The sequence below is a fragment of the Sciurus vulgaris genome (genome assembly GCF_902686455.1).
Source record: "Sciurus vulgaris genome assembly, chromosome: 2".
Classification (NCBI taxonomy): domain Eukaryota; kingdom Metazoa; phylum Chordata; class Mammalia; order Rodentia; family Sciuridae; genus Sciurus; species Sciurus vulgaris.
Window position 1 is genome coordinate 111,201,648 of NC_136462.1, and position 15,600 is coordinate 111,217,247.

At 37.4% G+C, this 15,600-nt stretch overlaps 1 protein-coding gene across 1 annotated transcript in view; it reads right to left on the bottom strand.

Annotated features, from left to right (window-relative positions):
- HERC1 (HECT and RLD domain containing E3 ubiquitin protein ligase family member 1) overlaps window positions 1-15,600 on the bottom strand; it is a 206,979-nt gene that overhangs the window by 14,144 nt on the left and 177,235 nt on the right. Inside the window, exons 56-69 of the mRNA XM_079125763.1 lie at window positions 15,347-15,546; window positions 15,036-15,141; window positions 14,080-14,226; window positions 13,602-13,703; window positions 12,262-12,435; window positions 10,565-10,858; window positions 9,346-9,411; window positions 9,049-9,174; window positions 7,931-8,069; window positions 6,350-6,531; window positions 5,514-5,669; window positions 4,641-4,763; window positions 3,297-3,399; window positions 1,412-1,581 (exon numbers count right to left, since the gene is read on the bottom strand). Coding sequence (XP_078981889.1) covers window positions 1,412-1,581; window positions 3,297-3,399; window positions 4,641-4,763; window positions 5,514-5,669; window positions 6,350-6,531; window positions 7,931-8,069; window positions 9,049-9,174; window positions 9,346-9,411; window positions 10,565-10,858; window positions 12,262-12,435; window positions 13,602-13,703; window positions 14,080-14,226; window positions 15,036-15,141; window positions 15,347-15,546 — 2,088 coding nt within the window. The remainder of the gene's footprint in view (window positions 1-1,411; window positions 1,582-3,296; window positions 3,400-4,640; window positions 4,764-5,513; window positions 5,670-6,349; window positions 6,532-7,930; window positions 8,070-9,048; window positions 9,175-9,345; window positions 9,412-10,564; window positions 10,859-12,261; window positions 12,436-13,601; window positions 13,704-14,079; window positions 14,227-15,035; window positions 15,142-15,346; window positions 15,547-15,600) is intronic.

Here is a 15,600-nt window from a genome sequence, read left to right on the forward strand (position 1 = left end):
CCAGCATTGCAGCAGCTAAGTCACTCAATATCAGTAGGGAGGATCACGTGGAGGCCTGGCCAGGAAATTCCCAAAGGTGTCTTCAACATTAACTCTCCTCTCATTAAGACAACTTGCAATCAGTGATGAGCAGCTTCTTCACCTGCTAATGCAGAGATGAGGAGACCACAACAGCCAAATAGAGGCTACTATGAATAATACCAGACCTTAAACTTTAGGTTCTTGGTTTTAAGGACAATGAGACCCAATGAGAGGATTTATGGAGGAAAGACAGTGGCTTTGCATGTGAGGTTGAAAGCCACTGTTGTGGCAGGCATCTCAGACATCTCCCACTTAGGTTTCTTTCTGCTCCACATATAGAAGGGGCTGAACACATTAAATTTGAGTCTTTTCTCAATCTCTCAGAGGTTTAGTTTACACCTATGAATAATGAGGATGACAAGACTTCCTCCCATACTTCATATATTGTCACATTATAAAATACAAAAGTATTATTGTTTCATTCTTTCCTTTTTTGGGATCAATTAGTGTTCCCAGGTCCTAATCTCACGTATTGCTGTAGCAATGATTATGATAATAAGCAAATATTTATATAGTGCTACATACTATGTGTGAGGCACTTATCAGTGTGTGCAGACACACACACCACACATACACACACACACTCTCTCTCTCTCTTTCTCTCACACATGCTCAGTTAATCCCATTAATCACTCTACTACTCTATTGCCAGACATTTGTGTTGTTTTCTGCAGTACTGGCTGTGGAACCCAGAGGTGCTCTACCACTGAGGTACATCCCCAGTCCTTTTGCATTTATGAAATGGGGTCTCCCTAAGCTGCCAGGTTGGCCTCAAACTTGTGAGCCTCGTGCCTCAGTCTCCTGAGTTGCTGGAATTATAGACACAGCTGTTGTACGCGCGTGTGTGTGTGCGCGTGTGTGCGTGCGTGTGTGTGTGTGTGTGTGTGTGTGTGTGTGTGTGTCTATACTGGAAATTGAACCTGGGGACTCTTTTTTTTTTTTTTTTGCGGTGCTGGGGATTGAACCCAGGGCCTTGTGCATGCGAAGCAGGCTCTCTACCAACTGAGCTATATCCCCAGCCCCGAACCTGGGGACTCTTTACCACTAGTTACGTTCCCAGTCATTTTTTATTTTGAGACAGAGTCTCACTAGGTTGCTGAGGCTGGCCACCACATCTAGCCTGTTTTTTTAAAACAATGGTATAATATTCCCTTTGCTGCAATCAAGAGAGAGAGATGTATAACTAGACTCACAAAATAATCAGTCCCATGGCAAAAAGATGTGCCTGAACACTGTGGTAGCTATTATGAATTTCTTACCATACCTTTTTCCCAAATGAAGAATGTTGTCAGATTTCTAAAATAGAGAAAGTAGCAAACAAGATATTTACCTGCCCTTCTGAATTGCTCCCCCAGGCATATACATCTCCAGTTGATGCCAAAGCAAGTGTGTGTTCAGCACCAACTGCCACATCTTCAATGACCACTCCAGCGAGGACAGGGATTTGCTGTGGCCGATTATGATTGCGGGCACGTCCCTCAGGCAAGCCTATCAAGCGATCTGAAAAAATAAGAGGAAGTGTTCTAGATGGCATGTCACAGTCCTTTTCTGTTTTCTAGTCAGTCATTTAACTTTTTATGATGCAACAGCAATTACATATGACTCATTGGGGCAAAAAGCTGCTATTCTGACAAGATATGCCAGATTCTAAGTAAATAAAAAGTCTGAAGCTATTTCTTTATCAAATGCCCCAGTCTCCTTATTCATAAAAATAAAAAAAAAAAAATAAATCTAAATCAGTAGCTTATTTCAAACCAAGAGGTTCCTTAGTATCCTCATACTTGAATGGACTGGTACATAGTTCAAAAAGGTCCTGAAGTTTCTTACCTTCTTAAAAAAGATATCATCCTGACTTATTCTCAAATTTCCATCCAACCTCTCTCTTCACCTTGCCTAATTTCTAAAAAGTGGCCAATCTCTGCTGCTCAATGTCCTCCAGGCTCATTTGGCATGGCCACCTTTGGCAGCCTGACTTCCACTCTCCATAGTGCTCTGAAACTGTACTCTTGAAGACATGAGTTGGATCCTAACTGCCCACTGCAGGGGCTACTTCTCAGGTCCAGCCTACGGGAACTCCACATAACCTCTGATAGTAGCCTGAGCTCCTACTGCCCCTCAGAGACTCCATACTATCCTGGCCCACCAGCTACCTCTCTCACCGCTTCTTTCAAATCCAACTTGCATGAGTCTTCATCCTGTGCTCACCTGCCCTTTATTCACATTCCCACAATTCTAGTCTTTTTTTTTTTTTTTTTCCTTTCCACTCTTTGGGTTTCTTAGATCCTACTGTTAAGAATTTAACTACCACCATTATGTCACTAATGTTCCCAACCTGCACCTCTACACCTACTATTTCTGCAGTTCCAGATTTTTAAAAAAAATTTTTTTGGTTGTTGATGGGCCTTTATTTTACTCATTTATTTTATAGCAGTGCTGAGGATGGAACCCAGTGCCTCACACATGCCAGGCAAGCACTCTTCCTATGAGGTGCAACCTCAGCCCTGCAGTTCCAGATTTAAATTCTCAATTGCCTGCTAGACATTTCCTTGTATATATCTAGGGCAGAAGGCCCCCATTCAACATGACTCAACCCCATCTCCTTATCTCCCTTTCCCCACAAACCAGCTTATTTATCAGTCAATAGAATCAATGTTCTCTCAACACTAGAAACTTCAGTCATGGTTTACTTCTTCCTCTTTCTCACAATTGCCTCACATACCCCGCAGTCACAACAACAAAGCAACAGATCCCACTTAACAAAGTGAATTAACTGCCAAGGAATCCCACTTGGAATGTACAGGTTGCAAACCTACTCAGGATCTGAAGACAGAGTGCCTATGAATTCTTCCACTACCTAAGATTTGCAGCCCCAATCCCCAGAAGGGATGAAGAGTGAGGGAGGAGCACTGGTGCTCTAGGCACTATTTGTATCAGCCTGGTATAGGTGGTAGAAAGGAGGAAGAGAGAGACCTGAGAAGGGGCACTTCTATCAAGAGTTAAGGGTCTGGCATGAGGAACTTTAATGCAAGGATTGACTGTCCTTAAAAAAAGTTAAACAGAACAGAAAGTAGCAAGTGAATGAGGGTCATGGTGGCTACTGAACATTCAGCACAAAATTTACTCAATTCAGATCACCTTCTTTACAAAGAGAATGCAAATGTTTCTATAATATGTGTATGCACGAAACAAGCAATATAAGCTGAAAAACACCTTACCTTGACCAAAGGTATACACATGACCATCCTTGGTCAAAGCAACAGAAAACTGAGTTCCACAAGCAACCTTTTTTATTCCGATTCCACAAAGGACATCAACTTTCTGCAAAATAAATGTAAGGAACATACTTTAAAAAGGGGAAAATACCCTCTTGAATTTGCCTACTGGCATTGTACAAAGTCAAAGACACTCTTCCAATAAAATTACTAATTATCACCTCCCTAATAAATTACTAATTATCACATGATAATGTGGAAATTATCATTTCCACACAAATTTACACTCCTAAATGTATTTTATCCTACTGCTCTGTGAACTAAATAAATTTTGGGGAAAGAGTGTGCAGGGGCCCATGTGAAGTGGAAGCATTCCTGTGGGCAACGGAGAACAAAGGGAATGCCATGCGCTTTTAAAATCCATGCAAGAGCCCACAGGCCATGGATCGCTCCCTTTCAGACTTTTTGAGCTGTCAGAGGTGACAAGAGCTGTTTTCTATGTCCCCCCAGCAAGAGCTGTTTTCTATGTCCCCCCAGCAAGGGTGTTCCTTTCTCTCTACATCCGTAGTTGAATATTCACTAGTTTAGCTATCATGATGTCACGGACTGCAGATGATGTTGAATCTGAAGTTGAAGATAAACTGAGTACTCGTACATCACAAATGTATCAAGAAAACCCACATAAAATAACTGCATGGGAAGTCTTCTGCAGGGCTGAACCTTCTAAGATGTGAATAATGGTTTCTAACATATGTTTTTATATACTCAAATTTCCTTTACATTGTTTTTTAAAAAGAAATGCACACCTGTATAAATTCAGTCTAAATGATAAGCTGAAATAGCAGCTGCAAGCAGAAGATTATAAAGACTGTCCATGGTTACCTCCAAAAGAGACCCTGGAGATATTTCTAATTATTTCTTCTCTACACGGGACATAGTTCTATAGTGTTTCAGCTGTCTACAGAGATAAAGGCTTATTCTTGCAGAATTTTCACATCCAGCTTAGCTCTCAATGACTTATTTAAAATCACGATCTAGAATGCTGGACATTCAAGAAAAATCAATAGAAAACTTCTAAACTTCATTATGAAATACCAAAAATGTTAAAGGTAAATTATTTCCACCTAAAAAGAGGTACTGACATAGATGAAAACTAATTTTTGGGTTGGGCTTGTGGCTCAGTGGTCGAGTGCTTGCCTAGTATGTATGAGACACTGGGTGGGTTCAATTCTCAGCACCACATATAAATAAATGAATAAAATAAAGGTCTATAAAATAAAAAATATTTTTTAAAAAAGAAAACTGATTTTCATTACCTGAAAGCCTAGATTAAAGGCACTAACTGACCTGAGGTGAAGATTTTGCAGTGGAATTTCCTAAGCCTAGTTTTCCATAGTCTCCATCTCCAAAAGCCCACACCATGGAACCATCTGCTGACACAGCCAAAGTGTGATTTAGCCCACAGGCCACCTAGAAAAACAAGAGGTATTCAATAAGGCAAATCATAAGACCTAAAACACTATCACCCTGTTTCTGGGACCATTTTTTTTCTACTTCATTGGAAAATTTGGCTGTATTTCTGAAGAATTTTATTGGCCTCAGCACCTACTATAAATGTTAACCAAAATGGGTCAGCTGATATAATTCCTAACGTCCACACACATAAAAAATAACTTTCTTCTTCAAAATGAAATCCTTCAAATAAACTGTGACTAAGAATCAAAAAGTACAAAAAATAGGAAAAAAATACATATAAATCAAAAATATTCATTCATACCAGAAAGTGTCTAAGGAATAAGATATAGGGAAAAAAGACAAACATATCTTATTCTGTTGCTGGCAATACTCTCAATGTGCACAGCAGGGCCAACTACTGCTGAGAGCTGTAGCTACCATCGATGTTGCAATTCAGCCATCAAATTCAAGACTGCCAGAAAGGAGCCACAGACATTTGTATTGTTTAAAGGTTTTATACCAAGTTTTATTAGCGCTCTATGGAGGTTCTAAAATATTCACATCCTGAAATAAGGACATGATTTTTCTTGCCCTAAAATGTGAATTTTCACATTGGAAAAGTTATAAAAAACTGTCAACTAGACCAACCAAAATGTGCAGAAGTACAACTCGCGATCCTGGGTCTTCCTGAAAGGAGAATGTCTAAGTACACAAAAAAGAGAGAAATTACTCTCAGTTAAAACACTGTATTGACTTATTCCATACTTGTCCAATCTGATATCCCTCCAGTGCAGTCACTCTCTCAGGAAGTTTTTTGTTAGAGGTGTTGCCAAGACCCAGACGACCATAGTCACCATTACCAAAGGTAAATAGTTTGCCATCTGAAGTTACCACTGCTGAGTGCTTAAAGCCACAAGACATCTGGGACAGAACAAAGGAGAAAAGACGTTTTAAAGAAAGGAGATAATGAGAAAGAAATATATCAAACACTTTTGGTTATTAATGTAGCAATAAACTTCAGTGACAAGTCAGGATCTTCAAGACCAATATATTCTATTTACCCAAGTGACTCTCCTGCTCCTCCAAGTCTGATCTCCCTCCCCAGCCTCAGGAAAACCAAGTTAAAGTACAAACATTAGAGTAACTCTTAAGTTGTGATTAACTAATCTCCACTAAATGAGATAATGAATGGGAAATTTTTTGAGAATTCTAGGGTGCTATGTAATTTTACAATATTATTTTAGATCTCTAACTGATTTTTCAGAAGATGTATATGGAATCAGCTTGTGTAACAAAAATGATAGAACCTAAGTAAGCTCCTAGAGTTTTCTCCAAGGGCCTATAGCACCCTATCCTGCACCAACCAGCTGGCGTAGGAAAAGGAAGTTCTTTCTTACACCAAAGTCCATTCAAACTTCTGACAAGATTAAGAATGAATCTCTGCAATCAAAAACTGGATCTTTTATAATACTTGTGTAATACATTTTTACTATTATTTACTGTTACCTAAATTTAAGAATTCTATTCAAAAACTAGATTTACATTTTGAGCTATTCAAAAACTAGATTTACATTCAAAGGCAAACTTATCCATGTTCTGACCTGTACCACTTCTTCGCCTTGTAAGGCCTCAATCTGCCTCGGCCGCCGTTGCCTGTCACTGTTCCCATGGCCAAGTTTACCATAGTCGCCATCTCCCCAGCTAAAGACTTCACCACTTTCCGTCAGGGCCATGGAGTGCCCATCAGAACCACAGGAAGTCACCAGCTGGGTCACCACAAAGCCTGGAACAGAGCAGAAATCCAACAGATGTCACTGGACATTAAGACTTCTTTCTTTATTTGCAGCTACTACAGAATGCCCTCAGAATTGAAAAACACCAAAATGGTACTACTGAAATAAAAATTAACTTGTTTTAAATCAAACATGTAGCCAAAACCTGGCAAAATTGGAAGCAGTTACATAAACTAATGATGGTGACAAGGAAGATGATGACTACAGCAGTTATAGTCACTAACAACTGTGTTCTAGCCACTTCTATAAATGCTTTACATGAATTTTCTCATTTCCTGTTTTCACACAGAACCTAGGAAGCAGATACTAGTATCACCCTTTTACAATTGCAAACATTAAGTCACAAAAAGATCAAATAAGATTGAGGAAGGTTCCAAAGCCAGGGACCAGAAGGAATAGACAGGTCACCAGTCAATGTTCCCATTCCTACTGCTGCACTCTTTCCACCTAGATCTCCAGGAAAGACACGTAGAACTTTCCAGAAATCCATTCTGAACTGTTACTCTTATGTTTTTACTTTTAAAAAGCCCTTTGTGTCAGGTGTGGTGGCACATGCCTGTAAACCCAGCAGCTCGGGAGGCTGAGGCAGGAGGATCGAGAGTTCAAAGCCAGCCTCAGCAAAAGTGAGGTTTTAAGCAACTCAGTGAGACCTTGTCTCTAAATAAAATATGAAATAGGGTTGGGGATGTGGCTCAGTGGTCGAGTGCCCCTGAGTTCAATCCCTGGTACTGTCCCTACTCCCCCCACCAATAAAAAGCCCTCTGTGCTTTCTTTTAAGGCTTCAGAATCAGTGAGAGTTCACTTAGAGAACAAGCCAAGAGCTCCCTCAGCGGTTTTTCCACAGGTTTTCTTTCACCAAGTCTCACAGAACTCTGCGGGAGATGCCTATTTGCATATTTTCATATAAAACTAACTTGTAATTTTAATGAAACAAGCCTGATAGCTATTGCTGTAGTTGTCAAATTGTACTTTTATAATTTTAAAGAATTTGGTTACAGTCATCTCAAAAATAGTTATTTAATATATCCTGAATACTAGCATTGCAATTATAAATAACATGCAAAATAAAATAGCTTAAAATACATAACTTAAGACTGTACAGGGCTGGGGCTGTAGCACAGTGGTAGAGCACTTGCCTCGCACATGTGAGGCACTGAGTTCAATCCTCAGTACCACATAAAAATAAAGAAATAAAGATATTATGTCCATCTACAACTAAAAACATATTTAAAAAAGAATGACCATATATATGCCTAAACAAGGATTCAAATATAAAGTGAAAACCTATGATTTTATCTAACAAAGGTGTGAGATAAGTTCCAAAATAAGCAAATATTTTTACAGTTAGGTCATAATTTCTGAACATTTTAAAATTAAGGACAGTTTTACCTTGTAAAGCCGAAATAACTGTCAGCACATGAAGGTCATCAGAATTTCCTTGTCCTAATCTGCCATAACTTCCTTCCCCACAAGCCAACACTGTACCATTGGCCTGGATGACAAATGTACAATTCTGACCACATATGACCTAGTATAAAAGCAAACAATTAAAAAATTACCCTTTTATTATTTCATTGTAATGTACAAACATTTGAATGTTTCCATGTATCCCAAGGATATCTTCATCAGTTCTTTTATCATTTTAACTAAAGGGGATAGGTTATTAACTATGGTTTTCCTATCTCTTGATTACTATGAAACTGCTTACTTCACCAAGAGATAGATAAGGCCTATCTAAGATAGTTTTGAACCATGTTATCTACAGGGATTTCAGCTAACTGTGCAGAGTTAAAAACAATATCATTAATACAACACAGATACAAGAAGAAAGTGGGGGGCTGGGGTCGTGACTCAGTGGTGGAGCACTTGCTTAGCACTTGTGAGGCACTGGGTTCAGTTCTCAGCACCACATAAAAAATAAATAAAGATATCATGTCTATCTACAACTAAAAATATTTAAGAAAAAAGAAGAAAGTGGGAAGGGTAGTGACGAAACACTAAACACGAGGCTAGAAAGAGGGAGAAACTAGAGGGGACATATACAAGGAAGAGCAGTGAGCTCTGGGATAGCTGAGGTAGGAAAGAACAAAAGAGAAAGCAATAACCTCAGAAAGGTTTGGAAATATGTACCATGATTATTAGAAGTGGGGAATATCAATGAAGTATGGCTAAAGATCCTAAGGAGTCTGTGGATCCAAAAAGAGAATCACTCCTAAGGAGTATTTAAACTTCCATAAATATGTACTATGTAGGCCTAAGGTATCATGCTGTTAATTCATTATACTTGGAAGTAAGAGAAATTTAGAAATTTTTAACAAAATGTCTTAAGTCTGACAAAAACCTTAGCAAGCTTTTATTGGGAGGCTACCCGTCAAGGCTTTATTTAATGATTCCTCACAACAGACTATGAAATGGACAAGTTTTATCCCACAATAAGTTACTGACAGCAAAGGAATTGGAATTGTCAATTCCCAAATTTCCTCTCCATGTTTTACCCTATTAGTTACCTGTTGTGCCTGTGAGAATGAGGGAGCTGCGGCAGGTACCATTACATTTCTTCCTGCTTCTGCCAGCTGTCCATGCCTACCAGCACCCCACAGGTAGACATCACATTTACCTCCCAGGTGCCAGTCCTAGAAAACCACAATCACCTAAAACTTAGATTCATCCATTTGTTCAAACGAGCACATACTGGGTATCAAGCATGTGCCAGCCTCCATGGGAGACACCAGGACACAAAACACACACATTAGAATCAAAAGATTGACTGAAAAGCACCGATAGTCATCTTCATCTTTACTGACCTCAGGTCTAGAAGTTGCCCAGGACATAATTTGCTCATCCATGCCATTGATCCATTTACTGTTATCCTGCAAGACAGGGAAGATATTAGTATCAGAATTCTGCTTATTAGCAACAATTTCTATTCTTAACTAATAATAACATCTTATAACAACAAATTATTTCCAAATAAGATCATGGTAATAGTACGACAAAATAAGAGTAAGCAGGGTTTTTGTTTTGCCTATTTATTTATTTATTTTTAGTGGGGTTTTGCTATGTCCACACAATGGCCTCAAACTCTTGGACTCTAAAGATTCTCCTACATCAGCCTCCTGAAGAGCTGAGAGTACAAGCAGATGTAACCATACCCTGTAAGAACAGCTTTATAATCATTTCAAAATTGATTTTATGTATTGTTATTTTTAAAGACTTTTATTTTAAACACTTTCACTAAAGCCTTGGTGATTCAAAGCTAACCATTTGTTTACTGAGCATGCACAGGTTCAAGGGCATGTACAGGAACAACTGCTCCCATGAATGTGTAGCTGTGGGTAGGTCTTTTCATCATTTTATAATTCAGTTTCTGCATCTACAAAATGACAGGTTTGGACCACATGAGTTAAAAAGGACACTTCTTGATTAAAATAATCCATATTTAGATAATTTTCCTCAATTCATATTTGTATGTTTTATATTTATATGATCAAATGTTTGTGTATCTATAAATCTTAACTAATTAAAGAGGTTGTTAGATCAAGTTCTGGCCTGCATGTCTACACAAATACTTTACCTACATCTTAGTTTCTACAGCTAGAAGCTTTCAAACAAAATCAAAAAGAAATGACAATTTGAATGCTCTCTCATATTCTTATGACACTGATTAAAAGCATGACTGAAGTGCCAAACGAATTAAACTCTATATGGGTATAAATCTTACAAGTTGACCACGAAAAAAATGCTATAATAAACAAACACATATGGGAAAAAAAGGAAAAATATGGAACTATATCACTGAGAGCCACCAGGTTTACAAGAACTCAGCTCTCATATAATCAACATCTCTCACCACAGAGGACTGATACCAGATTGAAAATGACCATTTGAAAGAAAAATATTTTCGCTTTATCTACATGCTTCTAGCTATTCAAGCTAGCAAAAATTTGTTCAAGGGTCTTCGGTATGCCAAATACCAATGATACAATCTCAGTTCCAGATAACAGATGCACATGTTACATTTACCATTAGGAATACAAGTTCATCCTCTGGAACAGGCTCTAGATCTGGAACCGTAAAAGATTCCGGAAATTGTGCTCCATTGGTCAGGGCTTCAGCAGCTTTAATAGTGGTTGAGAAACATTCTAACCAGGCCCACTCATTTGGATTCCAGGATGAAGGATCAGGAAGGCAGTTCTGGTGGTGTGGTGGCACTGGCGGGCTACACAACAGCTGATCCAGATGAAGTCCCACAGCAAGGGAAGCCAGACATTGCATATAGGGGCTGTGAACAAGCTGGTCACCACAAACTACATGAGGCTAAGAGAAAATGCAAGGATGTCATGTTGAAGAGCTTGTGCCAAATATTCTAAATTAACTTACTATGTTCTGAAAGCTGTAATAATTTTTTGTTGACTATTTTAAGATTTTTACTTTCAAAAGATTTTAAATTTACAGAATTACAAACACAGTTCAGAGAATTCCTATAAGCTCTTCACTCAACTTCCCCTAATGTTAAGATGTTACATAACCATGATACATTCAGCAAAACCAAAAAAACTAATGTTGGTAGTATAATACTAACCAAACCAAAAACTTTATTGGTTTTCCCACTAATATTCCTTTTCTGTTCCAGGAGCCAATTGAGAATATCACATTGCATTTAATATATTTTCATTATTTCTTTTTTCCTGATTGAAAATAGAAGGTGTGTGTGTGTGTGTGTGTGTGTGTGTGTGTGTGTGTGTGTGTGCGCGCGCGCGCGCGCGCCAGGGCACGGGTGGGGGGATATAACAACTAAATCATGGAGACCTATCTTCTTCAACCATTACCAAGAGAACCCTGGTAGTCACCAAAAGGAAACTGCATCCTCTTCTCTCTTTTTTTAGTTGTCAATGGACCCTTATTTTTAATTAACTTATTTATATGTGATGCTGAGAATCAAACCCAGTGCCTCACACATGCTAGGCGAGCAACAGCCCCAGCCCCACATCCTCTTCTATAGTACTTCTCAGTCATGGCAGAGCAACTCTGTGAGGGACAGAGGGTTTAGAAAAGAAAACTTGGGCAAACACTTCAGTGACATTAACTAGGTATGATAACAACTGATTAAATTAATATAGCTTATCAAAAAAAGCAAAAAACAGAACTCAAAGAGTTCTGCCTAGGGGCAGCACACTGTGAAGACTGAGGGCTAAAAGGCAGGCTACTTGAGGATCTGCCTAGACAACAGGTTCAAATGCCACATTTCTTCATTCTAGTATTTAATGACCCTACTCAGCCCAGCCTTAGCTGTTCTTCTAAACTTCCCACAAAGATGTGCTTGGTATAGGGAGAGGATGTACCCTCTAACATTCATATCTGTTCCTACCCCCAACTTTGATGCAAAGCCACACAAAAACAGATATATGGGCCAGAAAAGAAAAGATCATACTCATAGGCATAGATATTTTAAGAAGCTTTGGAGTGGATAAATCATCTGGAAAAGGATGATATTAATGATACAAAATTGGGAATTGTGTTTTTGTTTTACTTTAGTAAAAATAAAGTTAAGAATAGGCTTAGGAATACTGAACAATTATTTTCAGCACAACTGACTTTATTCAATTCTGTCCAAGTATCCACACTTATTTTCTCAGACTCCATAATAATTTCAAAGCTGTAATTCAAATTTGAAAACATCAAGCGCCTGTGGCTCTCTAGGAGTGAGTGCAATGAGTTACCTTTTCATAGGCATACTGTTCCTGAAGCATCATGGGTAACCGCTCCAGAAATGCTCTCATGCAGGGAGCCATGTTTAATCCCAGAACACCCTGTTGTTTCAGTGCTGTTCTACAGGTTGCTAAAACATGATTGGCAGCGGCCCATTCTGCTGTACAATTCACAACCAAAACATCCTGGTTGAAAATAAATCATGGCAGAGGATAAATTTGTTTTAAGAAACGACAAAAGATAATACTATCACCATTCAATCTGAGAAATTCTTTCCAGTAACTATATTAAAAACTTTTGCTTTTTAGACATTTATTTTGAAAAAGACTGTATTTTTATCTATGGAACTTCAAAACATCTTAAATTTTGTCTAAGTAAAAATGGTCGTTTTAGTCACTGAGTCATTGGGATTACAGGAGTGTACCATTAAACAAGTACATAAAATTGAATAAGTAAGAATCATAAAATTTGTGAACTACCTTGGCATAGCTGATTCTCTTTAAGAAACAATGCCAATTATTTGCTGTTTCACAGGACTTGTAGGACAAGGTACATAGTGTATGTTAAAAAATCTAATATAACTACAGGGATACTAGAGGAAACAATTCTCTGTCTACCAAGGAACACATCTGCAAAAAAGCAGAACTGTTCTACTCTGGCTCTATGGTTTATTTACAGCCCACTACTGCTTAGGGTATTATAAAATATTCTTAGAATTGGTTAATTTTTATATTTTACTATTCATGGACTATTCATGTAGGTTTATGGATTATTTTAATATCATTTAACCATATAAAATGTAAACCAAAGCAGCATATTGGCATTAATCTTTAAGAGTATGAAAAACAATTACTATAGGAGATATCACATCATTGAATTACTTCACAGAAGGGTGACTAGCGTTTTTATTAGAGCCTTAAGTTTGAAAGCAAGTTTTTGTATACTTGAATCAAATGTCTCAAGATGGCTTTTTTTATTTCCAGAGAAAATTCTTTTGAGATAGTTTAGTGCAATGCCAAAAATCACAACAGAAAGTTAAAATCCATTTTATATCTTTCAATGGAAATGAAATCACTCAATTAAGCCCTTTCACCAAAGCCCAGAGAATAGCAGAAAGAGTACTAGACAATAAATTAGAAGGTCTGGGTTCTAATTCTCCTTTTACCATGAAATAGTTGCATTATCTCCAGCAAGTAACAATCTCTCTGGATATGTTTGTCATCCACAAAGTAAGGTGCTTAGACCATGAAAATTATATAAAGAATATAAAATATTATTTTATATTTTATATAAAGAATATAAAATTCTTTATAGGCTTATATCCTATGAATTGATATAACTGCAACATTACCTTTGATCTATTTGAGCATGCAGCTACACCAACTTCTGGAATCCATACTGTGGTCTGAATAGCTCCAGAGCCTATCACAACTGTTTGCAAGACGGAGCCATCCTAAAATAAGATATATGTCAATACATATTACTTAACCTTAGGCACTTTATACTGACACTTAAAATTAATACTTTATATTCATAAAACATATTCTAAAATCTATACTTCAGCTAACTTCAATGTCTCATTGCTTACTTACTACCCAATTTTCTAGGACCCCAATGACTAAAATGTTTATCAACAGTAAGAAAAATTAAAGGGCAAAGGACTATTATTGTTTTTCTAAGAGCTGAGTATTCTTAAAGGAGTTTATTTGGTATTCAATATATTATTACATAAAATATTCCTAGGATTGGTTAATTCTTACTGTATATATTTAAGTTAATGTATAATGCAAAACTATTCTCTAATATAAAAATAAAATCTATGCTCTTACCCTTAAAGACCAAATGTTCATAAGCCCACCAAGTCCACCAGATACCAGGGCCAAACCATCAGAACTAAAGGCAACAGTTCGAACAGGAGTGATGTGTCCCCGCAGTTGATAAATACACTTGGCTCCTGCTGATTTCCTATATCCATCCTGCAATCATTATTTTTAACATATATTAAAATTAAAGCAATTTATGGGTTTAAGACTTACAATTCATTCTTGAAAATTTTACATTTCAGTATAAAACTGGAGATTGGAGAGAGTGGAATACCTTCTCTCATAAAGATTAGTTAGCCTGACTTAATAAATAATGTCAGTCTGGTTCTCCTTTGTTGAAGCTGAGTTTCACCCTTTTGGATCCATTTCTAATCTAATTTTCTTTTTTCTTTTCTTTTATTTTGCGGTACTGGGGATTGAACCCAGGGCCTTGTGCTTGTGAGGCAAACACTCTACCAACTGAGCTATATCTCCAGCTCTAATCTAATTTTCTACTCTTCAAATTGGGAAAAATGATTACATTTCAAAGTTCCAGTTATCCTCTAGAGACAGGAATATACTGTCTTCTATTCTTTAGCCAATGGTTTAATTTTTAAATTTTAGCTTTATGTAATTTTCATTTTTATGAATGATACTCTGGACAGGATTGAGTGCACGGTATTCCTACTTCACTGTGCCAAAGATTCAACTGATGACTAGCCTATCAGTAGCATTGATTCTATTCATCACCACTGTAATGGTCACTATTCATATGCATTAAATATTTCACCTTAACAATTATGGTGTCTCTGACTCAAATAAATTAAACTAATTCAGACAGTAAACCAAAGTATGACAATTATTTACATTTCCTCAAGGGATTCTGCCCTTTAGGGTATTGTGCTAAGGATCTTACTGAAGAAGAATTACTTTGATTACATATACTATGATTTCAAAGATGTTCAAAAACACCAGAATATTACCTGGCAATTTGATTCCTGGTCCCACCATCCTTCTGAACTAGTCATACTAGTCTGTGTGGTATCTTGTGGAATACACCAAACACATACCAAGCCACTCTGACAGCCACTTAAAAAAAATTGATCACATAAGGAGATTACATACTAAATTTCACATTGGAAAAGTACTCTTTATTTCTTTGAGGTGATTATATGGTGGTATTACAATGTTTAAGACTATTGAGAAGCCACTTTTAGTGCAAATAAAAGTCTACACTAATATAAAAATTAAGACACACACACACACACACACACACACACAATTTATAACATACGTAGCCATTAGTAACTGCAACTTGGATCCTTTCCCTGGAAGGCTGCACCAAGCAATGCCATTTACAGTAGATGGATGACAGAGAGAATGTAGACAGCGCCAGCATCCGGAAATAGGTCCCCAGAGTTTCACATTTTCTTCTTTGGCACATGTCATAAGAATATGACCTGTTGGGTCCCATTTCATACTGACAAGAGTATCCTTAAAATGATAGGGGGAGGGAAAAATCAGAATAATGTTTCATTCACAAAAAAA